At 59.4% G+C, this 26,836-nt stretch overlaps 6 protein-coding genes across 7 annotated transcripts; 3 read left to right on the forward strand and 3 right to left on the reverse strand.

Annotated features, from left to right (window-relative positions):
• Positions 1-118: 118 nt before the first annotated feature.
• Positions 119-11,294, reverse strand: NEK8 (NIMA related kinase 8). 2 transcript variants are annotated; one of them, XM_079324881.1, is made up of 15 exons: positions 11,018-11,294; positions 10,168-10,373; positions 8,980-9,212; positions 8,224-8,355; positions 7,829-8,037; positions 7,344-7,423; positions 6,900-7,081; positions 6,538-6,688; positions 5,415-5,491; positions 4,144-4,261; positions 3,722-3,872; positions 3,444-3,607; positions 3,085-3,243; positions 2,826-2,984; positions 119-1,225 (listed from the first exon to the last, which is right to left on the reverse strand). In XM_079324881.1, exons 1-15 carry the CDS (start codon positions 11,182-11,184, stop codon positions 1,197-1,199), a joined length of 2,217 nt encoding a protein of 738 aa, XP_079181007.1. In that variant the 5' UTR covers positions 11,185-11,294; the 3' UTR covers positions 119-1,196. The 2 variants fall into 2 exon arrangements, with proteins under 2 accessions (XP_079181007.1, XP_079181008.1); XM_079324882.1 differs by lacking the exon at positions 11,018-11,294 and adding an exon at positions 10,589-10,744.
• Positions 11,295-11,909: 615 nt separating this feature from the next.
• On the forward strand, positions 11,910-14,030 carry TLCD1 (TLC domain containing 1). The gene is made up of 4 exons (XM_079324884.1): positions 11,910-12,204; positions 12,346-12,428; positions 12,758-12,840; positions 13,262-14,030. The coding sequence occupies exons 1-4, from the start codon at positions 12,008-12,010 to the stop codon at positions 13,655-13,657; spliced, it is 759 nt and encodes a 252-aa protein (XP_079181010.1). The 5' UTR covers positions 11,910-12,007; the 3' UTR covers positions 13,658-14,030.
• Positions 14,031-16,614: 2,584 nt separating this feature from the next.
• RPL23A (ribosomal protein L23a) lies at positions 16,615-18,634 on the reverse strand. The gene is made up of 5 exons (XM_079325354.1): positions 18,476-18,634; positions 17,897-18,077; positions 17,486-17,662; positions 17,063-17,132; positions 16,615-16,679 (listed from the first exon to the last, which is right to left on the reverse strand). The coding sequence occupies exons 1-5, from the start codon at positions 18,498-18,500 to the stop codon at positions 16,665-16,667; spliced, it is 468 nt and encodes a 155-aa protein (XP_079181480.1). The 5' UTR covers positions 18,501-18,634; the 3' UTR covers positions 16,615-16,664.
• Positions 18,635-18,874: 240 nt separating this feature from the next.
• RAB34 (RAB34, member RAS oncogene family) lies at positions 18,875-22,146 on the forward strand. The gene is made up of 11 exons (XM_079325357.1): positions 18,875-18,952; positions 19,931-20,035; positions 20,119-20,210; positions 20,523-20,588; positions 20,800-20,901; positions 20,972-21,036; positions 21,111-21,162; positions 21,297-21,378; positions 21,458-21,548; positions 21,633-21,743; positions 21,826-22,146. Exons 2-11 carry the CDS (start codon positions 19,982-19,984, stop codon positions 21,891-21,893), a joined length of 783 nt encoding a protein of 260 aa, XP_079181483.1. The 5' UTR covers positions 18,875-18,952; positions 19,931-19,981; the 3' UTR covers positions 21,894-22,146.
• Positions 22,147-22,210: 64 nt separating this feature from the next.
• On the reverse strand, positions 22,211-23,561 carry LOC306811548 (adenine phosphoribosyltransferase-like). Its single transcript, XM_079325369.1, has 6 exons — positions 23,491-23,561; positions 23,215-23,364; positions 22,983-23,076; positions 22,750-22,896; positions 22,572-22,667; positions 22,211-22,484 (listed from the first exon to the last, which is right to left on the reverse strand). The coding sequence occupies exons 2-6, from the start codon at positions 23,335-23,337 to the stop codon at positions 22,357-22,359; spliced, it is 588 nt and encodes a 195-aa protein (XP_079181495.1). The 5' UTR covers positions 23,338-23,364; positions 23,491-23,561; the 3' UTR covers positions 22,211-22,356.
• Positions 23,562-24,450: 889 nt separating this feature from the next.
• Positions 24,451-26,515, forward strand: PROCA1 (protein interacting with cyclin A1). The gene is made up of 4 exons (XM_079325067.1): positions 24,451-24,743; positions 25,514-25,646; positions 25,762-25,896; positions 25,979-26,515. Exons 1-4 carry the CDS (start codon positions 24,569-24,571, stop codon positions 26,463-26,465), a joined length of 930 nt encoding a protein of 309 aa, XP_079181193.1. The 5' UTR covers positions 24,451-24,568; the 3' UTR covers positions 26,466-26,515.
• The last annotated feature ends 321 nt before the right edge of the window (positions 26,516-26,836 follow it).

Consider the following 26,836-nt stretch of genomic DNA (forward strand, 5'->3'; position numbering starts at 1 on the left):
GGGAAGCAAGGGCAGGAGAGCTGCAGAAATTCATTACCTTCCACATGACAGAGGGATCAGTTGGCTTTTACCAGAGCCCGTCGAGGTTTCCCTCATTGAAAACAGGAAAGAATCACAAAAATAATTAGAGAGATTTCATCTCAGCCAGCTTATGAAAGCACCGACTTTATACACAACAGATTGGCAACAGCACAAAGATGGATGTGAAAGGCAGGAGCATTTGCAATGTCAGACAGATCAGAGACAGAAGCTCATCAAAAAATGGCCCAGGGCAAATGTAAGTTAAAAAAAGAAAAGAAGAGGAAAAAAATAAAGGAAAGGAAACGACCCTTCTGGAGACAAAAAACGTGACTCCTGTCCATAACAAATGGATGTGCTTCTCCTGCCTGCAAAGACCCTTGTCGAAAACTCATCAGCTCCCTGGACAAATCTGGGTTAAAAAACTTCAAGTACTGACGATCACTGGCTGTGTTTTGTTGCCTTCCCTAGCTCAGCTGGGAGCCAGTGAGCCGGTCAGCAGCAGGACTGAGGGGCCTGAGGACAAATGTCAGCTGGAGGATCTTCCAGCAAGCTCCTGGGGCCAGGGGACGCTGTAATTAGAAAGCTCCAGGTGGCATTTGGGGAGAGCTGTGCAGCACAGGGAGGCTGCTTGTGCTGAGCTCGGCCAGCCGTGCAGACAGGACCCTCCAAAGTGTGCTCAATAAATGGGTGAAACATTTTAGGGGGGGATGGGAAAGGACAGACTTCTCTAATTAGCAAAGAGGTTTGCATTTAGTCACCCAGCACAGCGCCTGGGGCCCTGACTCCAGACGCTGCTGTGCAAAGGCTGACAGCTCTCTCAGACACAGAGCTGTCAGCCTGGGCTTTGTAACCAGAAACAGTTCCACAGAGAAAAACAACCTCTGTGCTCCTCTTCCACACAGGCACTTTCAGCAGGGAGGGGAAGAGGCACAGTGTGACCCCCTGAAGGCAGTGCCCGAGCTCTGGGCACATCCAGGGCAGCGACTCTGAGGCACTGGAGGTTCACAGTGACAATTCAATAAGTGAGACCGGCTCTGGTTCCTTGGGAACCATCGTTAGGAACTCTGTTTCCAGACTGCTGCTTTCAGAGTGCAGCTGAGGAGCTCTGGAGCCTGGAGTGTGTCTGAGCCAGGCCACCATGGGCAGCAGGAAGAGCAGGATGTGGCTGCTTTCACTCACTGGGAAGGCGACTCCTCCACAACAGCTGAAATAAAAAGGGTAAAGACCAAGATTTAGCTGGAAGCCTCACCTTGACGAAGCTACAAGAAGTGTTCTGTCCCACACAGGCCTGATACCCAACAGATGGGCACCAAAATCCCTGTCCCCTTCCCTACAGGAAGCCACTAAAAGCCCTCAGTAGTGGCACAAGTGAGACAACGCCCAGCAGACAGAGCCTAAGCAGGACAAAATGCAGTCACTAGAGGTTTGTGCTCTCCTCCTCCTCTCCAGCCTGGCTTCTCCCAGTTATTCTGTTTGCAGTGGGATTGAGAGAAGGGAGCAGCAGCAGCTCATGATAACCTGGGCAGCAGCCCAAGCCAGTCAAAAGCAGAGTTGGCCCCAACGGGAGGAGCAGAACAGCCACCCCAAAGGTGGAGTGCAGCTCGCCTGTGCCAGAACCTCCCAGGCCAGATCACAGCAATGACATCACGTGTGTCACCAGACCTCGTGTTCCCGCTGGAGAAATTTCCAGGCAGATTGAGCTGTGTGAAAGCCCAAATCTCAGCTCTTTACAGAGCTCTTAGTGCTTTTTTGCACGCTGGTTGCTGAGGGATGCTGGGGTAGGCAAGGCTGCTGCCCTCACACTGCTGAGTTTGCACTCCCAGTACTGGACAGGACAAGGTTTCGGGCAGAGGGACAGCAGTGGGGCTACACACTCAGTCCCTGCTCTTACAGTGCTGCAGGTGGGAGCCCCAAACCAGCTGCCACAGAGTGCAGGGCAAATCCAGCAGTGGAAGGGGAGAGCAGCCTGCAGTCTTCCTGCAGAGACAAAACCCCTTTACTCCCATGACAAATGCCCTACTTGTTCCCGAGCCTGGGGACTCGGCCATTCCCGTCCCCTTCACGTGGCAGCTCACATCACATGAGAGCTGGGCACTTGCAGGGGAGGAACAGAGCCAGGGCCCATTCCGCTGTGCCGGGGCAGTCAGCTGGGCCTCCTCCCCTCCGGGCTGTAATTAGCCTCCTTGAAGTGGGCTGGAACTGGAATCCCTCAGCCCAGGCTGAGGCCATAATCAGCCCAGCAGAGGAGGAAGAAAGGCCCCTGCAGCTGTCTGGGCCAGGCTCCTGTTGTACATCGAGGCAATGGAAGGGCAGGTCACGCCACGGGCACGTTTTAACCGAGCCATGATGCTGCCTTTGGCCTGAGCAGAGAAGAACCACAAAACCATTGCTATCTTTTCCAAACCACAATGGAAAGGCAGCAGCCAAAATGACGCCTTAAATCTCAGCTTCTATTTCAGCAGCATCAATTAGAGAGCTGCTCTTTTTGGATGCTCTGTGGACTGCTGGCACGCCAGCTCCCCGCTGGCCGCAGCTTGGCCAGCCTACCTGTCTGGGAGTGCACGAGACAGCCTCTGCCATCCCTGTGCTCCCTTTGCCCAGTGGGAGAGGCAGTGTCACAGAGCTGAAGAGCAGCAGGGGAATTATTTTGGGCTTGAAGTTATTTCTATTCATCTACAGTTCAAGAAGGACTAGAATAACACTGAGCTTACATGCCAGGGTTACTCGGCACAGCTCCGGTCACAAGGCATTGTGTCTGGCTGGGTCCTCATGGCAGGAATCACAGGGACAAAGCCTTTACTCACGCTTTACTGCCAGCAGTGTGTTCCCGTGGCAGCAGGCAACAGAGGTCACCAGGTATGGATGTGTCTCCTCCAGCTGCACTGGCCTCGGCACTCCTGTTTCCTCGTCCTTCCTGCCCAGGCGTCCCCTGGCTCCTTTCCCCCACGTGCACACCTCACCATCTGCAGAGGGATATAAACACCTTGCTGCACACCTGCCTTGGCCACAGCAGAAGCCAGCCAGGGCCTGCTGCAGCCCAGGACATGGGGGCTTCAGCCTCACCTGCTCCAATGGCCACAGTGAAGGCATCTCCACAAGCCACCACGGTGACCTTCATCGTCTTGAGCCCCACAACCAGGTGGGGCACGCGGCTGTTGCGGCAGGAGTTGGTGCCCAGCTGCCCGTGCTGGTTGCTCCCAAAGGTGTAACAGTGGCCAGAGGCTGACAGCAGAGAGGAGAGACATAACTGGGTGTCACTTGGGGCACACTGAAACCCCTGAAGCTCTTTGCTGTCTCCAGGCTGAGCATCCTGCCCCACAGAGCAGGGTGTCTCTTGAGAGACTGCCCATGGAAAACAGGCAGAAGGAAGACAGGGAAATTGCAGGTGCCCTCCCTCTCAGAATTTGGGCACACACCCTCACCTGTGACAGCAGCTGAATGTGCTGTACCAATGTCAGCACACACAATGGGCTCTTGGTTCAAGGGGGCTGACTGGGCACACACAAACACAGTGGCCTCTTCCACCTGGTCCTCTGGGGAAGGCTCCTCTGTTGAGCTGATCCGGTCTAGGCCCAGCTTGTTGCACCTGCACAGGGAAAACCTCTAGGATCACACAGGGACGTGTTCTGGAGCCCCTTGGTCACAACACAGACAGGCCCAGGAGGGGAAAATGTGGAGCATGGACCCTCACCCCTCTTACCTGTTGCTCCCACAAGCAAGAATCTGGTTGTTCACTGTGAGGACCATGGAGGAATCGATGCCACAGATGACCCTCTGAGCCTCGTGCTCTGGAGGGACTGTCACCTGCTGGGGGCAGTTGTGGCACTCCAGGGTGCCCAGCCCAAGCCGACCTGGCAGGAGAAACAGAGAAGGGAACAGCTTATGGCAACACAGACCCTGAGCACAGCCCCACTGAGGGCAGCACTGACACAGCTGCTGCAAGAGCCCAGAAAGTAGCAAAAACCAAAGCACAGAGGTCTTGCTATAGAGCAAAACAGCTGCAGCTCTTCCACATCCACCCACCCACCCCGGCACATCTGGAGGGGACTGTGGGCAAGCAGAGCCAGCAAAGGGGAGTGGGAACAGGCACAAGCCCTGCTCTGCCAAACAGACATCTCTTACCATTATCCCCCCTGCCCCAGGCAAACACTTCCCGTTCGTTGGAGACTGCCAGGACGTGAGATGCACCACAGGCCACCTGCACCATCTCGTAGCCCAGCAGGGCCTCCACAATCTTGGGCTGGCAGGGGAAGAGCAGCAGCCGTCAGCCGAGACCTCCCAGCCTGCCCGGCTGCTCCCATCCCTCCCACCCAGCCCCCCCAGACTCAACACAGTGCTGGCAGCATCCCAGTTTTCATCCAACACAAACAACAGAGAAACTTCTTTTTTTTCTTTCGTTCCAAACAGTCTTCAAAGGGATAAGAGACTACGTGCACGCAGCACAGAAGATAATGCAAACATCTCTGGGGCGGAAGAAAGCAGCCAGCATGAGAGTTTGGAAAGGGAAGAGGTTCAGCAAGGGTTGGGATTCGCCCCCCTGCCCATGTGGGGAGTGCCAGGGGCTGTGAATGCCTGCTCTGAGCAGGCAGGGGCTTGGTGCAGGATGCTTGGCTCAAAGGCTCTTGTGCAGGAGCTGTGAGTTAACGGCTCAGATTCATTAGGGTGTGGAGGCACCAGGATCTCCACATTTCTCCCAGCCCCTGCTGTGACCTGCTGTTAGATCTGACACCTCGCCTCATACTCATTATCTTCCTCCCGTGAAAAGCACCGTTTGTTGGGATCTGGCTGCTGCTTCCAACTGGTCTCCCCTCCCCAGCCATAAGCAGGGAGCAGCTCAGCTCTGGGAGGAGCAGGAACAAACGGGCCAGCTGACCACAGTGACAAATGGCACCAGTGCCTGGACTCGGCTGGAAGCCATGGGCTGCTGCCACATCCGAGTGCAGGCGAGGAAGAAGCTGGAAGGGAGCAATGAGCCCTCAGCCCCAGTGTTCTGAGCCAATCGGAAACACACAGCTCTTCTTTAAATACTGGCTCTTTTGAAAAATAACTTTTCTCAGTGAACCCTGGCAGCTGCAGGCCAAGAGTGAAGCAGGCAGGTGTGTGATTGGAGGCAGGCTCCAAGCTGGGAGCCTGCCAACAGCAACCACAAGGCAGCTCTTGACTTCCCCCACGCTCAAAGGGATCATTGTGTAGGGGGGGGGAGAGAAAGAGAGAGGCAGGTTGGATCTTTTAAAACCCGCAGTGACAGAGAGAGGAGGGGGAGGGGGCCAGATGCCAGAGCATGCCTGGGATGCACATCCCTGGAGGTGGGATGAGCTCGCTCACGTGGTGCAGAAGCCACGATCCATCCTTTACCCCGGGGGAGCAGCACGCCCAGAACCCTCTCCACCAACCTGGCTCACATCCGTGAAGTTTCCGTGCCCCAAACAGCCATTGCTGCCGCTGCCGAAAGTCATGATTATCCCCCTGTCTGGAGGAGCAGAAAGGAGCCTTGTCAGTGCCACAGTGAGGCCCTGCAAGGCACATGTGAGGCCCTGTGAGGTGACACAGCCAAGGGGGGCTGTGGCTCCCAGAACATCGGACCCATTCAGACTCAGAAGGAGCTGCAGGGGACACAAGCTTTCAGCGAGCTTCCAGGGAGCTGCAGCCTCACCGTGCTGCAACAGCTCACCAAACAAACAGCAGTGATAAAGAGTGCTGAGATAACATTGCTGCAGCTGTGTACGCAGGAGCTGTGAACCCCACGGTCTGTCAAGGTGTTAAAGTCACAGGGGCATTCCCTGAGCAGCTGCCCAGCAGAGGGGAGGCAGGAAACGACAGGGGAGGCAGGATAAACACATGCCCATGGAGTTTGCCCACTCTGTATCTGTGGTTTGCTGCCCTGACCCCCAGCAGAAGAGCAAACAGAACTCCCACAGAACCACTGGGAGGGCTTTGCTCCACAAAAATGGCCTTGGACTGGTGTGTGTGCACCCCTTCCACCCAGAACACTTCCTGAACTGCTCTGAGGGGGCTTTAAATCCTGCTTTCCTGCAGTTTGAGGACAACCAGCCCTGCAGCAGCTCACAGCTCACTGTGACACCAGTCATTGCTGGTCACTGCATGTGCCCATGTCATGCTGACAGAGTATGTGTCAGAGATTCTCCTCACACTGCAGTCCCCACTGTCAGTTCTGGTTTCAGGTGACACCAATGCAACCAGGACAACAAGCACAGGAGATTTCATAGAATAATTTAGGTCGGAAAAGACCTATAAGATCATCTAAGTCAAACTGTTTGTGGCCCTCCCCACACCAGATAGTTTAGTACCAAGTTGACCAGTGTGGCATCACAGGAGGACCATGCCTGCCATTTCTGACTCCCAGATGATGCTACATGAGAGACCACAGAGGCCTCTGTGTCACCCCAGCCCAGAGCATCTCTCTGGTTCTTCTCTGAGCATGGTCCCCAGGCAGTCCCACTGGGTTTTAGGGGGTTCTGGGACCCAGGCAGTTGAAGACAGGAGGCAGTAGCTCACCTGTGAGGCAGGCTGTGAAAAGATCACCACAGGACACGTGTTTGATGGTCACTCCAGACTGGCCCTCCAGAAATCGGGACACAAACTGAGGCTGGAGCTGCTCGGTGGCTCCTGGGAGAGAAGGACCCCCAGCAGCACCCATGGGAGGAGCCTGATGGAGAGAAGCCATGGAAGAGCTGGGTTGGAGAACACTGAGGAACCCCTTTCCACAGGCTTATCAGCATTACCCACACCCTGGCTGGCATTGCAGTCCTGGAGGAGGCAGTGCCAGGGTCTGTGAGTGAGCAGAAAAGCCTCCTTCACAGAAATCACACATCCAAGGCTCCACAGCAACTGCCTGTCCCAGGTTTCTTGTCACTCACCTCCCACAGGATGAGCCTCCCAGATTTGGTGACTCCAGCCTTCTGTGTCCTGCCAGCAGAGACCTGCACCACCTCAGTGTTCAGCATGGGCAGGCGGAGAGGGGTGGTGATTCCACTGCCCCACGTGTAGATGGATGACAGTGGAGGTGGGATTCCTGTCCTGGGTGAACCACATCGAACACCTGTGGGGCACAGAGAAATCATTCATGTGGATCCCTGACTCTCCTCCCACAGGAAAAGCCACAGCACCAGCCAGTCCAGGTGCCAGCATAGCTCCAGACCAGTGCTGGTCCAAGGGGCTGTAGGGCTCCTCCAGAGCTCAGGGAAGGTGACATCTCTTCAGTACCTCTCTCCAGAACCCTGAGTGCCTCTGTGACTTGTGTCATTCAAAGGAAAGGGTCCTTCCAAATGGAGCTGAGTTGAACACACCATGCCAGAACTCACCCCTCTGCCTGGCACTGCTCGCCCGTCCCCCTGTCCGGCTGTGGGTCACTGTGGGCACTGAAGCCAAGGGTTTTTCAGGCCTGCCAAACCAAAATCCAGCCTTTAATGTCCTGCAGAGCCCTGGATCACAGAATGTCTGGGCAGAGCAACAGCAGAAGCCACGAGTGAATCACTCATAGCACTGCTTTGTCAGTGCTTTAAACAACCTGACAGAGGGGAGCTGGCACCAATTCACTTCCCCCTGTGCTCACAACTCTCTGTTTGCTGTCACTGTGATGACAAGCCCACACCTGCCATGCCACCTGCCTGGCTCTGAAACCCTGGGCCAAGCTCAGCCAGCAGCAGCTGCACATTAGGCAGCACAGGAGAGCTGCATTGGGAAAATGCTCTCTTTGGAGCTCAGAATGGAGGCAGTGAGATGGTCAGACATGCTGTGGGCTGTGGCAGCCCCTCTCAAGGGACACTGAGGTGGCAGTGTCACTTGCCTCCTCATTTTGACACTGCCCACGTCTGTGTAGAGGTTCAGGAGGGGCCGGATGCAGATGGCCTGGGCCATGATCTCGTTCAGCTGGGGCCGCTTGGAAGGGTCCAGGTTGAGCATGCTGAGGATGAGCTGGCGCAGGTCAGGGCTGTATCGATCTGATATTGGGGCAAACGTCCCGCTCATGATCTTCAGTACTAAGGCAGGAAGGTTCTGGAGAGAAAACAAGAGACAAACAGTGCCTGGGCAGTCAGGGGTGAAGCCAAGGAGGAAGGAGCTCTCAGCACTGCCCTCTGCCTTCACACTTCCCAGGTCACTGAGAAGTGATCCCAGCATACATTTGCAGCTCTGTGAGAGGCCCTGGCTCCCTGTGCTCTGTGTAAACCACATCGCTCTCACCGCAGCTTCGAAAGCCCTCTTGAGGCTGGCGAGCTCGTAGAGCACACAGCCCAGAGCCCAGATGTCACTCTTCTGGTTGTAAGGCTTCCCTTCACAGAGCTCTGGGGAGATGTAGCATGGAGTTCCCACCACCTACAAGAGATAAAAATTTACCACAGCGCAGTGAAGTGAAAAGAGGAAGGTTTGGTGCAGAGCTGGCTGGAACACCACCATGTAAATCTCCACAGAGCTGGGCTTTTGTTCCCTTGGCATCAACAGCTGCCTGACAATCTCAGTGAAAAACAAGAGGATTTGCCTTTCCAGTGACACATACAGTGATTGCCTCTAATTTTGCTTCTATCCACTTGAGAGAATCAGACCCCAGAGTGCCGAGCGTGATACAAACGTCAGCTCAGATTAGCCCAGGTGGGGAGACACTCAAATGTCAAGCAGAGAAAGGAGATTAAGGCAGGATGGGAGTGCACAGGCAGGAATTTATTTGCTAAGGATGCGTCAGACAAGTCTGCAAACACCACCCCTAGCAGGAGCCACCCTGTCTGCCCTCACCAGTGGACCCAGACACCCCATCCCCTCCCAGCTTTGGGCAGGTCTTTCTTACCTTTCTGCAGCCCACAGAGCCACAGCAAACTCGGGCATGAAGATATCAGCCAAGGAACAAAGCAGCATTGCCCTAAGCCACATCCCAGAGACTACTGTGAGCCAAATCCAGAGTTTCCAGCCTGCTGCCATGGGGTAAGAAGCTCCCCTGCCACTCACCGTGTAGGCTTTGCTCTTGCTGCTCAAGATTTTGGAGATGCCAAAGTCTCCGATCTTGACGATCATGCGATGCTTGTCCAGGAGGATGTTCTGGGTCTTCAGGTCACGGTGCAGGATCTGCTTGGTGTGCACGTGGTGCAGGGCCAGGAGGATCTGCACAAAGAAGTGCAGGATGGTGTCCTCATCCAGCAAGGAATTACAGCGCTTGTGGATGAACTCTGCCAGAGTGCCCCCTGCAAAGAACAACAAAAGGCTGTGGGCACGGGGAGCTGCACAGGGCAGCACAAACCTCGCCTAAAACTGAGGGGATTTTGCCATTTTGGCATCTTAACAAGGCAAGCATGTGGGAAAAACACATCCTGGTGGGATACACAGCACAACCTCCAATGCTCCTGAACAATGGCAGCACAGTTGGTGGGAGGAAGAAACAGCCACAGAGAAGTTACTGTTGACATATTATCAAAAGCAGCAGGAAAAGAAACACTAAAATTACAGCTCTTGGAAGAGGACATAAACCTCCACAGCAGAACAAGATCAGCCTGTTCTGCAGAGGAGAATTCTTGCAGTCCAAGAGGCCACGTGGCACAGAGAGGCCCCTGTTGGGAAGGGGAGGTCCAGATTCAGGGCTCATGTACAGTTTTTAGCAAACCCTCATGCAAATGTTGATTTCACCTGAAACTCCACTGGAAATGTTGTTAGAAATGTGGGGCCAACAGAGTTGACACAGGGAAATGTGCCTGAAACTAGAGCAAAGGGCAGATGGTAACATGCTGATTAGGGACAGAGGGGTTTGAAATCTCCTTGTTTTGGATACGGTTAGCAGGTGCAAGACATATAATCATGGAGTGGCTGAGGTTGGAAGGGACCTTGCAAGGTCGCTGCTCAAGCACAGCTACTGAGGTTGTCCAGGACCAGAATCCCTCTTTTGAGTATCTTCAAGGATGATGACTCCACAACCTGCATCAATGCTTGGTCACTTGGCTCATGGTCAATTTGGTGTCCACCAAGAACCACAGATACTTTTCTACAAAAATGTCTCCTCAAGGGAGGCATGTCTGGACTCCTGGAGGGGGGGCAAAGTGCAGGATCTTTACAAGGAGCACAACCTGAGGCCACAGCAGCTTGACTCAAAGAGAGCAGAGACCTGCTGAGGGACAGCCACAGGCACAGGGGGTCAGCACAGCCCACCTGGGGCATATTCCATGGCGATCATGAGCGCCTTGTCCTCCAGGAAGTTCTCGTAGTACTCGATGACATTGGGGTGGCTGAGCAGCTTGAGGACCTGGCACTCGTTCTGCGCTGCCAGCCGCTCATCCTTGCTCATCTGCTCCACCGGGATCTGCTTCAGGATCACCAGCTTCTGGTCGGCCTTGCGCAGGCACAGGTGCACGATGCTGCGGGGACAGGGCCAGAGCCTCAGCGCGGGGACAACACAGGGCCTGGCAATCAGCGTGGGGGGACAAATCCCCCCGGGTGCCACACCCCAGCCGACCCCGCACTGCCGTGGCCACAAACGCTTCGCTGCCACGGGGACGCGCCTTAAAGACCTCCCGCCCGGAGGCAGAAAGACTGGACACCGCCCCATCGCCCATCCCCGGCGCCCCCTCACCCGAAGGCCCCTCTGCCCACCACCCGGATCCGCTCGTATTTCTCCATGCCCGGGCCCGGCTCCTCCCGTCTCCATGGAAACACTTCCGCGCTGCTACGGCGTCCGCGGGCGGACAAACCGCGTCGCGCGTGTAATGCCTGGGGGGCTCCGTGTGCCGGTCGGTCGGGGGGATAATGCCAGCCCCCGCTTGGGGGGCATCCCGGTGCCACCGGGAGCCACACCCTCTTGTGTAGCACCCAGAGAGGGAGATTTGGGGTGCGCTGGGCCGCCCCGATCGGGGGATGCCAGCAGGACCCCCCGCACCCCCAGAGAGTGGCGGTGTCCCCAGTAGCCTCCAGCCCCGAGCCTGGAGGGGCACCCACTGCGAGGGGCTGCGCTGCTGCAGGGCCAGCACAAGGGGCACGAGTCCCCTCCCTGGCCCCCCCAGACCTGCTCTGGATCCCCCAGGACCATGAGCACCCCTGGAGCCGGCCGTGATGGCGGCTATAGCGTGGAAGCAGATCCTGTCCTGCACTCAGGAGCGGTGGCCTCTGTCCTGGAGCGGGGACAGTGACAGCAGTGGCAGTGGTGGCACTGCCACGTGGCCCTGCTGCCATCTAGCGACAGCCAGCTCGGCTCACCGCGGGGGGGGGTCAGCCCCCGTCGCGCAAGCCAGCGCACTGCAGCGATGGGGCAGGACCCGCACGCAGGAACCAGCACCCCGCCACGTTTTCGGCCTCACCCTACCGCAGCCTGGTATTAGGGGGCAGCTTTGAGTGGTGCTGTCTTCAGGTCAGCGTTTGTGGCTACTCCCACTACTTTTCCAAACACGATGTTTTCCTCGGCATGCCCCCCCGCCACACAGTGCGCCGCAGCCACCAGCGACAGCCACACCGTGCCAGGGACACACACACGGCGCAGAACAGATGTGCGAGGCCCACGCCAGCTGTGCATCACTGTGGCAGATGTGCAGGGCCCAGCACAGATGTGCAGCGTCTGCCACGCAACACCAGCACAGACGGGCAGTATCTGACACCCACACGTGCGGTGTTTGGCACCCACGCGCAGCACCGCGCCCGCTGAGCAGCGCCGCCCGGCCGGAACACGCCGGCAGCCCGCACACCGGTGCGACACCCGCCACACTCCGCACACGTGCGCGCACCGCCCGCGCGTACGCGCGTACACACACACGCGGGGGCGGGGCCAGCGCGCCGCTTATCAATGAAAGGCGCGGCCAGCGCGGCCACGCCCCTCAGAGCCCGCCAACCCCGCGCAGGCGCGCGCGGGGGGAAGCGTGGACACCGCGGAGGGAGTGCCCAATGGGAAGGCGTGGCCCCGCTGGCGCACGCGGGGGCGTGACTATACTGAGGTGTGGTCGGGGGCGTGGCCCCGCGGCCCCGCCCGCCGCCGCCGCGGCCGCGCGCCGCCGGACTGGGCGCGATGGGCCCGGGCTGGCGGGCGGCCTCGGCGGCGCTGGTGGCCGGCAGCGTGGCGATCTTCGGGGCACTGCGCCGGTTGGCCCTGGCCCTGCCACAGCCCGCCGCCGTGCGGAGCCGGCCCGGCCGCGTCTGGCGCTGGAGGAATCTCCTCGTCTCTTTCGCACACTCCGTGCTGGCAGGGCTATGGGCCCTCTTCAGGTACCGAGCAGCGCGGGGGTACGGGGCACGGTGCACACGCTGCGAGCTGGGCACTCCTGGGGAGTGGGCAGGGGATCGGGGGTTCCCGTGTTCCCGGTCCCGGAGTCTAGGCTGACCCCTTCTTCCTCTCCTCACTCCCAGCCTCTGGCACTCTCCGGAGCTGCTCTCCAACATCCAGGACGGCTACAGCGTCTCAGGGCACCTGCTGGTCTGCTTTTCCTCAGGTAAGGAGCCAGGCAGGGCAATGGCCGCAGCCACGCCGCCGGACTTAGCCCACTCCCTGCTCAACCTCGCCCGGTATGCTGGCTCGGGACAAGCCACGGGCTCAAGGGCTGGGCAGCTCCATGCTTCCTGCCTTAATCACGAGCGTGGAGACCACAGGCTGCCAACCCCCAGGGAACAGCCGTGTCTCCATACCCAGACGGGGTGGAGGTGTTTCTGACACCTGAAGAACAGTCACACCACCCTACTCCTCCTCGCTGCTGCTCCTCCTTTCTACAGTGGGTCACAGCACACAAGCCAGACCTGCTGAACACTCTCCTTCATCCCACAGGCTACTTCATCCACGACACCCTTGACATCATCTTCAACCATCAGTCCCGCTCGTCTTGGGAGTACCTGGTGCACCATGCCATGGTGAGTATGGCCAACACAGAGGGCTACCACACAGCCCAGGGCTCAGCCCACCCAGGTTTCATGGGCTACGGCAAGGCAAGCTGGAGCCCTTCCCTCTGCCTTGCCCTGGCTGCCAGGTAGGCTCTGCATCAACAAGGCGAGGGCGCCTGGCAGGGCAGGATGTCTGCCAGCATCGGCTCCGAGCGCCTGGAGCCAGACAGGCTGCTGAGCTGGGAGGGGGAAGAGCTGGAGGCTCATCCCAGCACAGGGAGGTGTAACTGGTCCTGGGGGATCTGGCTTTCCAGACTGGTTTTCTCTAAGCTCAGGTGCCTGCTGGCATCTCTGGGTGGGGGGAACAGCACTGTGTGCTCTGAGGGTAGGGAAGGACTCACTTTCCCCAGGGCAAGGCGAGCTGACCCTGCTCTGTGTGTGTGTGTCCCAGGCCATCTCTGCCTTCGTCTCGCTCATCGTCACCGGCCGCTTCCTGGTGGCAGCAGTGCTGCTGCTGCTGGTGGAGGTGAGCAACATCTTCCTCACGGTGCGCATGCTGCTGAAGATGAGCAACGTGCCTTCCCCGGCGCTCTACGAGGCCAACAAGTACGTCAACCTGCTGATGTACTTCGCCTTCCGCCTGGCGCCCCAGGCTTACCTCACCTGGTACTTCCTCCGCTACGTGGAGGTGCAGGGCCAGGGTGCCTTCCTCACCGCCAACCTCCTGCTGCTCGATGCCATGATCCTCATGTACTTCTCCCGCCTCCTCCGCTCCGATTTTTTCCCCTCCCTGCGCAAGGGTTCTGCAGGGAGAGATGTAGATGGTGAGAAGTTTCTGATAGACTGAGACGTGCGTGCTGAGGGGGACCCGGGCTCTGGCTCCTGGAAGTTTTGGGCTCTCCAAAGCTGCTCTGATGTGCCTTAGGGGCTTGCTCCCTGGCCCCAGGCCCTGCCTTCACCCGCTCTGCTGCCTAAAAGCGCTTCCCTGCTGGACCAGCCCGACAGCTTCACCCAGCTGTGGGGATGCTGCTGAAGCCAGAGGCACGGCCGATGGAAAAGCAGCCCAAGCCAGCTTCCCTGCAGGCAGCTGGAGGGCCAAGGGTGGCTGCACTTGGCAGCTGATGGCCTGGAGGGGTTGCGAGGGAGGGGACGAGAGTCCCTCCCGTGGTGATTTGGGTGATATGTGCATTAAAATTGGTCTGTTTACTGCTGCCGCAGCACACCTGGGCTGGCTCTTCTGTGGGACTCCCCCTGGGCCAGGGCTGTGGGAAAGGATGTGCCCCATTCCGAGAGGAGGGCTGGCAGTCTCCAGGGAGGGAAAGGGCACATTCCTGCTGCTCACTTTGTTCTAGGGACCTTTCAGCCTGCTGGGTACTGCCAACCCAGTTGAGCCTTGAACAGCACAGCTCTGTCCGTTGCATAGATGGGTTCCTCTCCTCTTCCAGAGACCCAGGGCTGTGCAGGGAACAGTTGAAGGGAACCTGCCTGTCTCCAGCCTGGCAGTGAGGAGCCTGGCTGGGCTGCGTGACTCACCCGGCAGCCACGTGAAGTGGAGCTGGCATAGAAAAGCCATGTGAGGCCACGGGCTCTTCCTGGAAGATTGCTGCATGCTTGCATCCCCCTGGAGTCATCTTCACTGGCACAGCACAGCTGCAGCCCTGTGAGCAGCCACAGCACCAGAATGGTTCCAGCAGCTCTCCCAGAGCAGAGGGAGGAGAAGGGGGGGGTTCAGCTCACTGGGAGAGTGGGGCCAGAACTGGCCCAGCCAGTCTTGTGGAGCACCATAGAGGCAAATCCTGCTGATGTGACAGCTCCAGGATGGCACTGGATCCGCATTAGCAGCGGGGTTTAGAGGGACTGCTGCCCAGCCCCTGCTCCAGGCAGGATCTGTCCCACCCACCCAGCACCTGCCCAGCTCAGGCACAGACAGGCACTGCGGTTGAAAGAAGCTGGTGATTAAAGGGAGACAGTAGGGGATCATCTTTCTACCAGAGAGCCAGGAAACACCCCACAGGATCTGGATCCTGCTGGGACTCCCTGGTGTGCAGTGACACCAGTCCCAGGAACAGTCTGGCAGCTGGAACAGAGATGTGATAGCTGGGACAGTGTGGGCAGGGATCAATGCCAGCTCCAAACCTGCTGCCTTGTCCCTCCTTGCTGGAAGCAGAGCTCAGCAGCCCTGGCAGGGCTTAGCCTTGCTCTCAGCAGCACTGCATCTACAATCACCCCACACAACTAAGCCCAAATGTTGATTTTCCCCTCACCCCTATAGCTGCACACATTTTCCCTTGTCTCTCCACGTGCAGCAGACATGGCTCTGTCCCAGCACATCACAGCCTCAGACCAGCCCACACTACGCCTGTCCTTAAACCAGAGTGGAAGGCCAGGCATGACAAAGCTTCCCAAAGGAGGGAGCACAGCTCCCTGCTGTTCCCCTCCTGGCTTCCAGCAGGAGCATCCCCCAGCAGTGCAGCTGTGGATCAGGCAAGCTGCCAGCCAGGAGCAAGAGGCAAGTGAAGTGCCAGGGCAGCACCACTGGGCTGAGCTGAGGTAAGGCCAGGACTGACTGCAAGTCATGCTGATGTAGAATCCCTCCCAGCCTCTGGCTGCAGCACATCTAGGCTCTCCAGACCAAATCCTTGTCCAGCAGTGACAGCAGCTTTGCTACAAGAGAGGCAGCTTCTTCTTTCTTGGGGTGACTACATGTAAAAAGAGGGGCTGGGGGTCAGGGCACCCCTGCTGCTATGCATGTGCAGGGAAGAGGCTGGGTTGGTGGTGTCAGGGAAGCAGCACTCCTCCTTCCTGGCAGTTTTTCATCCCTTACAGCAGGCAGGGAGCACCTCCTGCCCACCTCCCCTCACCCAAGTGACAGGTGTCAAGCCAGGGCCACACTACCCAGCACAAATCTCCACCTGAGTCCTGAGAGCAGCTCCTGCTTTCCATCCACCACTGTGCTGGGAATCTGCCACCCTCCCTAAGAGGCCTGAAGGAACTTTGTGTTCCACCATTCAAGAGCCCAATTACCCAATCAATATTTGGTCATGGCTTTCATCATCTTTCTCAAGTCAAGTCTAAGTGTGTACTTAAGCTCAAGTACCCTGAAGACTTTTCCATAATTCCTCCATTCCCTGCTCACCCAGTGCTCCACATTCTCCTGACTCCAAACACTCTAAAAGCTGGTTTCATCTACAGACTTAAAGCCTAACATTGCAGAGGCAGCAACAGCAGCATTTGGAAACATCCCTGAAGACAGTGAACCCTGTGAGGAACAGCAACAGGGAAACTCACACTGCAAGCAAATGGAGCAGAGATTGTGCCAGAAAAACCCACAAAGCCTCTGCTGCTGAATTTAGCAGGAGGGTTCCAAGTGAACCTGCAGCATAAGCAGAGAGCTGATACACTGGGGAAATGGTGTGACAGATCACTTGTGTCACATCAGAGCCATTGACAGGTTTTTGTTGTGGCCACCCGTGGTCTGCTCCACAAGGAAGTGACAGGACACCCAAAACAATGATCACAAACACATCCCAATTATGCTGTGCCTGAAAATACAGAACACAAGAGGTCTGGGGTAAATTAAATGTAGAGATATTTGAGATTTAGGTGCCACCTCATGTTCACAGGATCCAAGACACCCTCTGAGTAGGGCAGCACTGCTCCTGCATGACCCTCTCATGGAGCAGCTCTGCCCTCCCACTGCCAGGAAGGGAAGGAGGAAGCCCTTTAATGAAATGAAGGCCCAGAAGTTTGCTGGGTGCTCTCTTTCACACGGGCTGTGCTGTCACAAACCACAAGAGCCCTCAGTGGTGTCACAAAGTTTATTAATAGTCTGTACAGTCCTCGGCAGATGCAGTTTAGATGATTCCAATCTGGAAAGAAGCAAAGCATGTTAAAACAAATTTTATGGTGGCAGAAAGGCAGAGCCTCCACCAGTTATGGCTGCACCTCCCCAGGATTCCTGTCCTTTAAGGCTTCTTCCTCCCAGACCTGCCCAAGAGTTTCACACATCCACTTTGTACGTTTATGCCACAGGGATCCTTGTGCTGTACATCCCCCTACTCCACTCTGTTTGTGCCACCTCAACCACGCTGAGGACTGACAACCTGGCTCCTCAAGACTCTGTCTGGCTACAAGGCCACAGAAGTGCCACCACACTTGAAGCACAAGTACCTCATGAAGAAACTCAGCAAGAACAATCAGGAGACACCAGATAAGTTGCAAAAAAAACTTCCAAGTTTCAAAGGCATCTCACCTTGTTGGCCACATCCAGTGCATCATAATCTGGAGCCAGTCGGACGTAAGCCTTCTTCTCTCCATCAGGCCTAGAGAGGAACAGGAGGCATCAGAACAGACAAACTCCTACCCCCTGCTCTACATTCCTGCAATTCCCATGTGCATCAGTGGTTCCTTTGGAAACATCACATTACTCAGTGATGTAAAAGTTTACATCATTTGCACAGGACTCCCTGAGTGTCAGAAGTGCTCCCTGAAGAAGCCAAGAGCTCCCTGAGGAAACCAGCCCTTTGGTCTGCCAACATTTCCCACTTCCACCAAGATGTGCTCAGTCAAATCTGCACTTAGCTATGGAACTGTATCCCACATCTGCTGAATCCCACACATGTTCCCATTTTCTGCTAAAATGGAAGCACCAAGGAGTTGTTCTCCCCCTTCTCACCTAATTAATGTGTTGACCTTGGCCACATCGATATCATACAGCTTCTTGACAGCCTGTTTGATCTGGTGCTTGTTTGCCTTGACATCCACGATGAACACCAGAGTGTTGTTATCCTCAATCTTCTTCATGGCAGATTCTGTGGTCAGAGGGAATTTGATAATGGCATAATGGTCCAACCTGCAAGAGAGATCCTGTGATTAAGAGAGGGCTGGCAGGTGCTCCTCTGCACTTCAGGGGCTTTCTCTGGGGTGCATCAGTCACCTAAGGTTATAATCACAAACTCTCAGGCTTTGGTCGCTTAAAATCATCACCTGCATCCCAAACCACCAGGATCCCACACCAGCCCATTCACGGGGCTGCTCCCACCCCCCAGACCCCCCGGCAGGGCAGAGCCCCACACCCCCCACGCACTTGTTCCTCCGTGGGGCGCTTTTCCGGGGGTATTTGGGCTGCCTCCGCAGCCGCAGCGTCTTGGGCCTGCGGAAAGTGGGCGACGTGCGGATCTTTTTCTTCTTGTGACTGTGGACCCCCTTCAGGACGGCCTTCTTGGCCTTCAGCGCCTTTGCCTTCGCCTCTGTCTTGGGAGGCACAGCTGCGAGGAGAGCTCGGTCAGCAGGGTCGGGATGCGCTCCCCAGCCCGGCATGGCTCCCCCGGCTCAATGAGGAGGAGCTCATCCAGCGGCTCGCCCTCCCTCATACAACCAAGAGCAGCCCCAAAATGTCCAACCCAGTTAAAAGTCTCCCCCTTCAGTGCGGGAAAAGGCGCTTATTCTCTCCTCACGCATGGAGATGGGAACATCCCCCGCCTCCCTCAGACAGACCGGCAGGCCTGTGCCGCCACCTCCACGTGCCCGCGCCCAGCACAGCGCTGGAACTCTGCGTCACTCCCCGCTTCGCTCAGCCCGATCTCCCTCACATACACCAGCACGCCTCAGGGTCCCACGCGCCGCCCCGCGTCCCCGACACGGACCCAGCGCCCCGCGCCCTCACCCTCCTTCTTCGCCTTGGGCGCCATCTTGGCCAGGCGGAAGCCGAAAGGGGTCTCCTGTGCCGCGCCGCACGGGCTTATACCCCCAAATCTCGCGGGAGCAAGACGGAAACCCCATAATCCCGCCGCCCCAACTCTCACGACATCTCCGGAGCATGTCGGTAGTCGTAGTACTCATTAAAGCACTTGTTTGCGCATGCGCAGCGGTGTCCCGCGCGCCGTAGGGCGTCTTGGGAGTTGTAGTCTAGCACGCTGCTGTCCCTCCCCGCCGTAGTGGCGGTGCGGGACCGGGGTGAGCCCCGGGGTGGCGGGGAATTACCGGGGTCCCGTTGCGGTGGTAGCAGCACAATGGCCCAGTCCTGGAGTAACCGGCGTCCTGGCCCCTCCCACGCCCCCGAACGGGGGCGTGGGAGGAGCCAGGACGCCGGTTACTCCGGGACTGGGCGTGAAACACCGAGCACCGCTACCGACGCTGGGAGGTTCGCGGTAACGGGGACATCCCGCTTCATTCCCTCGCTGTGGGGACAGGGACGAGGCGGGGAGAGCTTGATCTTGGACTGGGATGAGGCGAGGGGACGGCGGGGTCTGTGCACGGTGGGCACGGGACGGGCGGGACACGCGGGGAGCGGTGGGACAAGGAGATGGGAAGGGATGGGACTTGGGGACAGACACATTGCGGGACACGGGGACAGCGATACCTTGGGATGGCTGTGGGGACAGCTGGGACACGGGGATGGATGGAACGTGGGGACAGTGGGTGTGTAGGAATGTGGGGGCGGTGACACGCGGGGACAGCTGTGTCCCGGGGTGTGGCACAGCCACACCTGAGGGCAGGGGGACAGTGATACACTCGAGGTGTGGGCGTGGCTGGGACATGGGGACAGAATACTCAGCCCTGAAACCTGGGAATTCCAGCCCAAAAATCCTTGGAATTTCAGCCCCAAAATCCGGGGAAGTTTATGACCCAAACCCCCAGGAATTCTGGCCCCAAAAACCTGGAAACTTTGGCCTCAAAATCCTGGAATACTCAGCCCTAAACCCCAGGAATTTCAGCCCCAAATCTGGGAATTCCACCCCCGAAATCCTGTGAATTCCAGCCCCAAAATCCTGGGAATTCTGGCCCCAAAAACTTAGGGATTCCAAGCTTAGAACTCTCTGAATTTCAGCCCGAAAATCCTGGGAATTTTAGACCCAAACCTTGGGACACGCTTGTCCCCCAGGGTGTGAGGGCAACCACAGTAAAGTGGCTCGAGGTGGCAGGGATGTGGGGACAGCCATCCTTGGTGACGTGGGGAATCAGGACACGGGGACAACCATGTCCTGGGAAAGTGGAGACTGTTGGGATAACGGGCCAGCCCCGCCTGGGGACACGGGGATAAAACCACGTACCAGAATGCTGTTCATGGGGACACCTGTGACACAGGGACATCGCCACTCCTCGCTCTCTCTGTCCCCAGACCTCGCGGTGACCCTCATCCCATCCCCGCTCCCCCGGCCACCCACGGACCATGAACGTGCTGGCTCCGGTCCGCAGGGACAGGGTCATCGCCGACCTGCCCCCGGTGAGCAGGGGGGACACACAGCCCGGGGCTGACCTCGCCGAGCCCCGCGGTCACCCCGCTGTCCCTCTTTGTCCCCCTCGCAGTGTTTTCGCAAGGAGGCCGCCCTGCACACCCGCCCCGCCTTCCACCCCACAGTGGCCAGCGCCTGCCAGGAGGAGCGGACGGGCACTGTGGGGTCAGTGCGGCGGGATGTGGGGTCCGCGCTGTCGGGATGCGGGGGTGGCGAGGGTCCCGCCAGCCGCGGGCGGGGGTCCCCGGCGTGGGCGCCGCGTGGCTGCCGGCGCTGCCCGGTGCCGAGCCCTGCGTCACGGCGCTGGAATGCGGCGCGGGGGGAGCGCGGAGCGGGGGCGGACACGGGGGTCCGCGATCAGCGGGGCCGGGATGCGGAGCGCTGCGGACACGCGGGGCCGTGGGGTGATGCCCCCTCTGCCCCCGGGGTCAGCCCCCACCACCCGGCTGAGCCGCGCGTCCCCCTCGCTGCCTGCAGGTTCAAGATCTCCAAGATCATCGTGGTGGGAGATCTCTCTGTGGGGAAGACCTGCCTGATCAACCGGTAACGGGACCCCCGGAGAGGCTTGGAGGAGGGTGGCGAGTGGGGAGAATGGCCCCTCTCCCCCAAAGGGCAGCAGCACCTTGGGCTGAGCCCGGCTCCAGCCAGACTCTGGTGCTGGGCACTCCCGGGGGGTGCGGGGGGCACTGAGCCCCCGAGGGGTTGGGCTGAGAAGGGGCAGGGGATGTTGATACCCCCCCTCACCCCCCCGCAGATTCTGCAAGGACACTTTTGATAAGAACTACAAGGCGACCATCGGAGTGGATTTCGAGATGGAGCGGTTTGAGGTGCTGGGGGTGCCCTTCAGCCTGCAGCTGTGAGTAGGTGACAGCCCCCTCCCCACACACCACTTCAACCCCCCCCTCACCTCCCACCCACCCCCCCAGGTGGGACACAGCCGGCCAGGAGCGTTTCAAGTGCATTGCCTCCACCTACTACCGGGGAGCACAGGGTGAGCTCCCCACTGCATCCCAGCTGCCCACCCCACTGCCCCTGTGCCCGTCTCACCCCTCCTTCCTCCCCCAGCCATCGTGATTGTCTTCGATGTCAACGACGTGGGGTCCCTGGAGCACACACGGTAGGTGACACATGGCCCAGGGGTGGGGCCAGGGATGAGCGTGGGGGCTGGACAGAGAGGGGCTGTGGGGCTGCTGTGGTGTGTGAGCACGAGGGCAGTGCTCGGCCAGCAGCTGGTGACAGTGGCCCCCACAGGCAGTGGCTGGCTGATGCCCTGAAGGAGAATGACCCATCCAACGTGATCCTCTTCTTGGTGGGCTCCAAGAAGGATCTCAGCGTGAGTGTGTCCCCCTCCCTGTGGGCAGACTGTGCCCTGGCTGTCCCTGTCACCCACCCATGGCCAGTTTGTGTGGCAGACACCAGCACAGTACAGCCTGATGGAGAAGGACGCTCTCAAGGTGGCCCAGGAGATGCAGGCAGAGTACTGGGCTGTGTCCTCACTCACTGGTGAGTCCCAGCTGGCTGGGGGGATGCAGATCCCAGCGTCAGCCAGGCCAGGGGACACTCAGGGGGTCTGTTCCCATGGGGCAGGGGAGAACGTGCGGGATTTCTTCTTCCGAGTGGCGGCGCTGACCTTTGAGAGCAGCGTGCTGGCCGAGCTGGAGCGCGGCGGCAGCACCCGCAGGATCGGCGACACCGTGCGTGAGTAGCCCTGGCCAGCCCCACCTGGGTGTCCCCCTTGTCCCCCCACCCAGCCACCAACCCTCCTTCCTCTGTCCCCCAGGGATCAGCAGCAAGGAGAGCGACCTGTACCTGTCAACGCCCCGCAAGAAACCCAAGTGCTGCCAGTGAGGGGGCAGCCCCACCCTCCTCTGTGCTCACACCTCTGGACCAAAGAGGGGCGACCCCGGCCAGCCCCAAGGAGCCGTCCCTGCCACCCCCCAGCCCCCCCTGGACCCTCGCCTGCCTGGGCACCCCCGACTGGGGTGGGCAGGAGCATCTGTGTGGCTCCTGTAGCTATGCAAACCCAGGTACTGCTCACAGGGGGAGATGCCCTCAGGCTCCCTTTTGTCTTAATAAAACCTTTTTTATGCTTTGTAAGAAAGGTGTGGGGCTGGGGACAGGGGGCTGGGGCTGGTTGTGGGTCTCTCTATCCCTGGGTGCAGCCCCCAGGCTCATGGGCAAGCAGAAGGATGGATGGCTGCCTCTGAGGACGAGTTCCTTCTTCCACCGAGGAGCATCCCTATCCTGCAGAGCCAGCAGCCCTGTGTCCCTTGAGGGGGCTGCAGGGGGCACACGAGATGCCAGTCCCACATCAGTCCCAGCCCAAGTGGTGCTGGTCGAAGTGGGGCTGCAGGCGTGGGGGGACACAGTGGGAGCACTTATAGTGCTCCTGGATCCACTTCCCCCCCTCGCTGTTCTCCATGCAGATGGCAGCGACACCTGTGGGGACACACAGGGAGGCTCACTGGCCACCACATCCTATGGAATGGTGGTCCCACTGCACCCATGGGTGCACCCTGGCACTACCTGCCACGACCCCCCCCAGCCGCTCCACCAGCTCGATGGCCGCTCTCATGGTGCCCCCAGTTTCAACCCACTGGTCCACGAGAAGGATGCGCTGACCTGTGGGGGGCAGAGGCTGTGGCTGAGTGCCCTGTGCCCACACTGGCAGCCCCCCAAAAAGGGGAGCACCCCACTGGCTCACCGGGTGCGATGGCGTCGGTGCGGACCTCCATCACCTTCTCCCGGCCCGAGTAGTCGCTGTAGGGCTGTGCCACTGTCTGCACGCAGAGGTGCCCGGCCTTGCGGATGGCCAGGAAGCCTTTCTGCAGGGTGGCTGCTGCTGCAGCGCCTGGGGGTGGGCACAGCACTGTCAGGACCCCCAGGGACAAGGGACAGGGACGCAGCACTCACCTGTGTGACCTGTGTCCTGCTCACCCAGGATGAAGCCCATGGCATCGATGCCAGCCACCATGTCGATGGCATCTCCCTGGAAGGGCTGCAGCAGGTCGGCCACGCAGTCCTGCAGGCCCTGGGGGAGAGGGGAGGTGCTGGATGCCTGTAGCCCACCATGGGCACCCACAGCTGGGTGCCCCAGCAGCCCCGTGGAGCCCACCCAGCAGCCCACCCTGGCACCCAGTGGGTGCCACCCACCCCGGGCACTGGGTACTTGCGGGTGGCAGTAGAGCCGGGAGGGGTCCAGCCAGGCGTAGTTGGGTCCCTTGACGTTGGGGGCCATCAGTGCCAGGTACCAGCCCTTCTCCTGGGTGGCAGGGACGTGGCACAGGTCCATGCGTGGGGACTGCAGGCGCTGCAAGCACTGAGCATGGAGGAGGGTGAGATTTCCCTCCCTCCAGCCTCCCCAGGGCTCCCCATGGCCTGGTGCCCCCCACCCACAGCCACACGTGGCACCCCAGGGCCCAGGGCTCCCGTTCCTGCTCCGTACCTGGGTGCTGGTGGCAGGGCTGAGCCGAGCGGGAGCGTCACGGGAGCGTCACAGACAGCGACAGCTGAGCAGGGGCAGCCCCTGTGGCACGGGGCCAGCGCCCTTGGCCAGCTGGACACTGGGACAGTGCCAGGCAGGAGCCCTTCCATGGGCCAGTGGTGTCCCCCATGGCTCTGCTGTCCCAGCCAGGCAGTGCTGTGGTGGGAGCAGCAGGGCTGTGGTGTTTGCACCCTCTGTGGGTGTCCCTAGCTGCTTGTTGCCAGTGTGGGTGGCACAGTGGTGCAGGCGTCAGCTCAGAGGGATGTCCTGTGGTTTTGGGTGGTCTTGGGCAGCACAGGGATTTATTAAGGCCACACACGTCCCCATTACGGTGTCCAGGCACTGTCCTGCCCCGCTGAGTGCTGGCTCCCACAGCATCCCAGTGAGCCAGGGCTGTGTCCTGACTGTCAATGGGCTCCAAGGACAGGAGCTGGCCAGGAGGGACAGCCCTGGCAGCGCTCTGGGAATGTCGGTGTGGGCTGCCAGCCCGGCTGGGCACCGGGTTCTGGGCTGTCCTGTAATCCGCGGGATGGGATGCAGGAACACCTATGGGATGGGATTCATGGGGTGGGATGTACAGATGTGGGGAGCATCCGCGGGAAGGGACACGGGGATTCAGGGAGCATCTACGGGCTGGGATCCTTGGCTGCACAGAGCATCCATAGGATGGGACGCAGGGATGCAGGGAGCATCACTCTCCCGTCGGGGGCCGCTCCGGGGCCGGGGGCTGTGCGGGGGCCGGTGCGTCACGGGGCGGGGGTTTGGGGCCGGCTCGTTACCGGCCCCGGCACATCACCCCACCGGCTGCCACAGCAACGGGGCCGGTCCCACCGGGAGGGGTGACCCTTCCCCGCGGGCTGCGGCCGCGGGACGTGCGGCGGCGGGAGCGGCTGCAGCACCCCGGCTCTGCGGGACCCTCCGCACGGTGCCGGGCCGTGCCAAGCCGTGCCGGGCCGTGCCAAGCCGTGCCGGGCCGCCCCGCGTGGGCGGGCTGCGCCTCTCTATAAGGCGGCCCCACGGCGGCGAGCGGCGCGGTGCCATGTGCGCCCCGGGGCTGCTCTGCCGCCTCCTCCTCCTTTTCTTCCTCCTGCTCCTGCTGCCACCTGCCCCCGGAGCGGCCCCGCCGGGACGGCCCCGCGCCCGCCGCGGGCTCACCTACCCCGGGACGCTGTGGTGTGGTGCGGGCAGCAACGCGGACAGCTACGAGCAGCTGGGTAAGGGCGGCAGGGATGCTGCGACATGTATCTTCCCATCCCATCTGATCCCACCCCTTCTCATCCCATCCCACTCCCTTCCATCCTTTCCAATTCTGTTCCTCAAAGCCCTTCTCCCCATCCCATCCCATCCCATCCCATCCCATCCCATCCCATCCCATCCCATCCCATCCCATCCCATCCCATCCCATCCCATCCCATCCCATCCCATCCCATTCCATCCCAGTGCTGCTCCAGCCCAGTCTAGTGCTGGGTCAGTCCCCATCAATCCTGGTCTTCTCCAGCCCCTGTTCCCATGCTAGTTCAATCCCTGAATGCCCCAGTACAGTCCCCACCCAAGCACCAGTCCAATCCCAGTTCATCTCTGCCCATCACAATCCTTTCTGGTGCTGGTCCACTCTTCACCCACCCTCTGTCCCCAGCCTACTCTGTGATCCATCCTGCTGCCATTCCAGTCCCCACCTCGATACTGGTCCAATCCCAGTTGCTATCCTGATCCCAGTTTAAACCCGCTCATGGTCCAGCAACAGGACCTCGGTCTAGTCCCAGTCTCATCCCCAGCGTGGTATTGGTGCAGCCCAGGCCCCATCCCAGTACCAGCCTTATGCTGATCCCACTGAGCCCCTACCCATCCATCCATCCTTACCTATCCCAGTAGGATTCCAGGCATGTGCCAGTCTCATCTAATCCTGATCCTAGTCCTAGCCTAGCTCAACCCCAGCCCTGCACGTGGGCCCCCAGCCCTGCCTGCAGCCCACGTTTCCCTGCAGGGGAGCACCGGGACACGGACCGGTGCTGCCGGGACCACGACCACTGCCAGCACGTCATCCACCCCTTCACTGTCAGCTACGGCTACCGCAACCTGCGCTGGCACACCATCAGCCACTGCGACTGCGACCTCCGGTGAGCGTCCCCAACCTGTCCCGGGGCACCCTGAGATCCCCCGGGGCACCCTGAGATCCCCCGGGGCACCCTGAGATCCCGGGGGTGCAGCCCCCTGAGCCCCCTTGCCCCCCAGGCTGAAGGAGTGCCTGCGGCGGGTGAACGACACGGCCTCGCGGGCGGTGGGCCAGGCCTTCTTCAACGTCATCCAGGTGCCTTGCTTCGAGTTCACCTACAGGGAGGAGTGTGTGGAGCCCTATCTCTATGTCTGGTGAGTGCCCCCCTGCCCTGGGGACAGTCCCCCTGCCCGGGTTTGTCCCAGCCACCCTGTGATGGCTCCTGAATTTTGGCAGGTGTAAGACATACAACACGGTGGCCGTGGCGGTGCCCCGAGAGCCGGTGCTGTATGAATTTGGGGGGGAGCTCATTGACCGGGCAGCCAGACCCAGGGGAGTCCCCGTGAGCCCCCCGTGGGGCAGCACAGGGGGAGGAGCCCTCCCGGTGGATCATCACACCCCCAAGGCAGTCAAGAAAGAGAGGAAGAGAAAGAAAGATAAGAAAAATAAGGGGAAAGGTCTGAAAAAGAAAGGCTCTTCTGAAAAGGGAGCACAGAGCCATCCTGCAGCTGATCCCTGGGCCCTGCTGCCATCCTTGGGGGAAGCATCCAACACCATCCTGAGCGATGCCCCTGCAGGGGAGGGAGTGGGCAGGGAGCCAGTGCCAGCCACTCCCTCCCCAGTCCCCACCACCAGCGGGAAGAGGAGGAGGAAGGAGAGGAACAGAAAGAAGAGGCTGAAAAGTAAAACTGAGGCTAAGCCCGCACAAGAGCTGCAGCTCTGAGTCCCACCTGAGCCCTGAATGGCTGTGAAATAAATTTACATCTGCCGGAGCAGCTTTGGCTTTGTCTTTGTGGGGGAAAGGATGGAAGGATGACACTGGAGGCAGCATCCACGGGAAATCCTGGGAATTTTTGGGGGAATGGGAGGGGAACACCTAGAGCTGCCTGGGTATCCAAGGGTCTGAGCTGCTCCTCATTGCTCCCCTCAGTTCATGTCATTGTCCTGGCACTGAGAGACAGAGCTCTTGGCAACAGGGCTGAGCCCCAGTTTTAGCTTCCCTGCTAGAGGGTTAAATTCCAGCTCCCCAGGCATGTAATTTTCTCTGGAAGTTCTCTGAAATGCACCACCCAAGCTCTCTCATCCTCTTAACCC

Source organism: Erithacus rubecula, assembly GCF_903797595.1.
Source record: "Erithacus rubecula genome assembly, chromosome: 22".
Taxonomy (NCBI): domain Eukaryota; kingdom Metazoa; phylum Chordata; class Aves; order Passeriformes; family Muscicapidae; genus Erithacus; species Erithacus rubecula.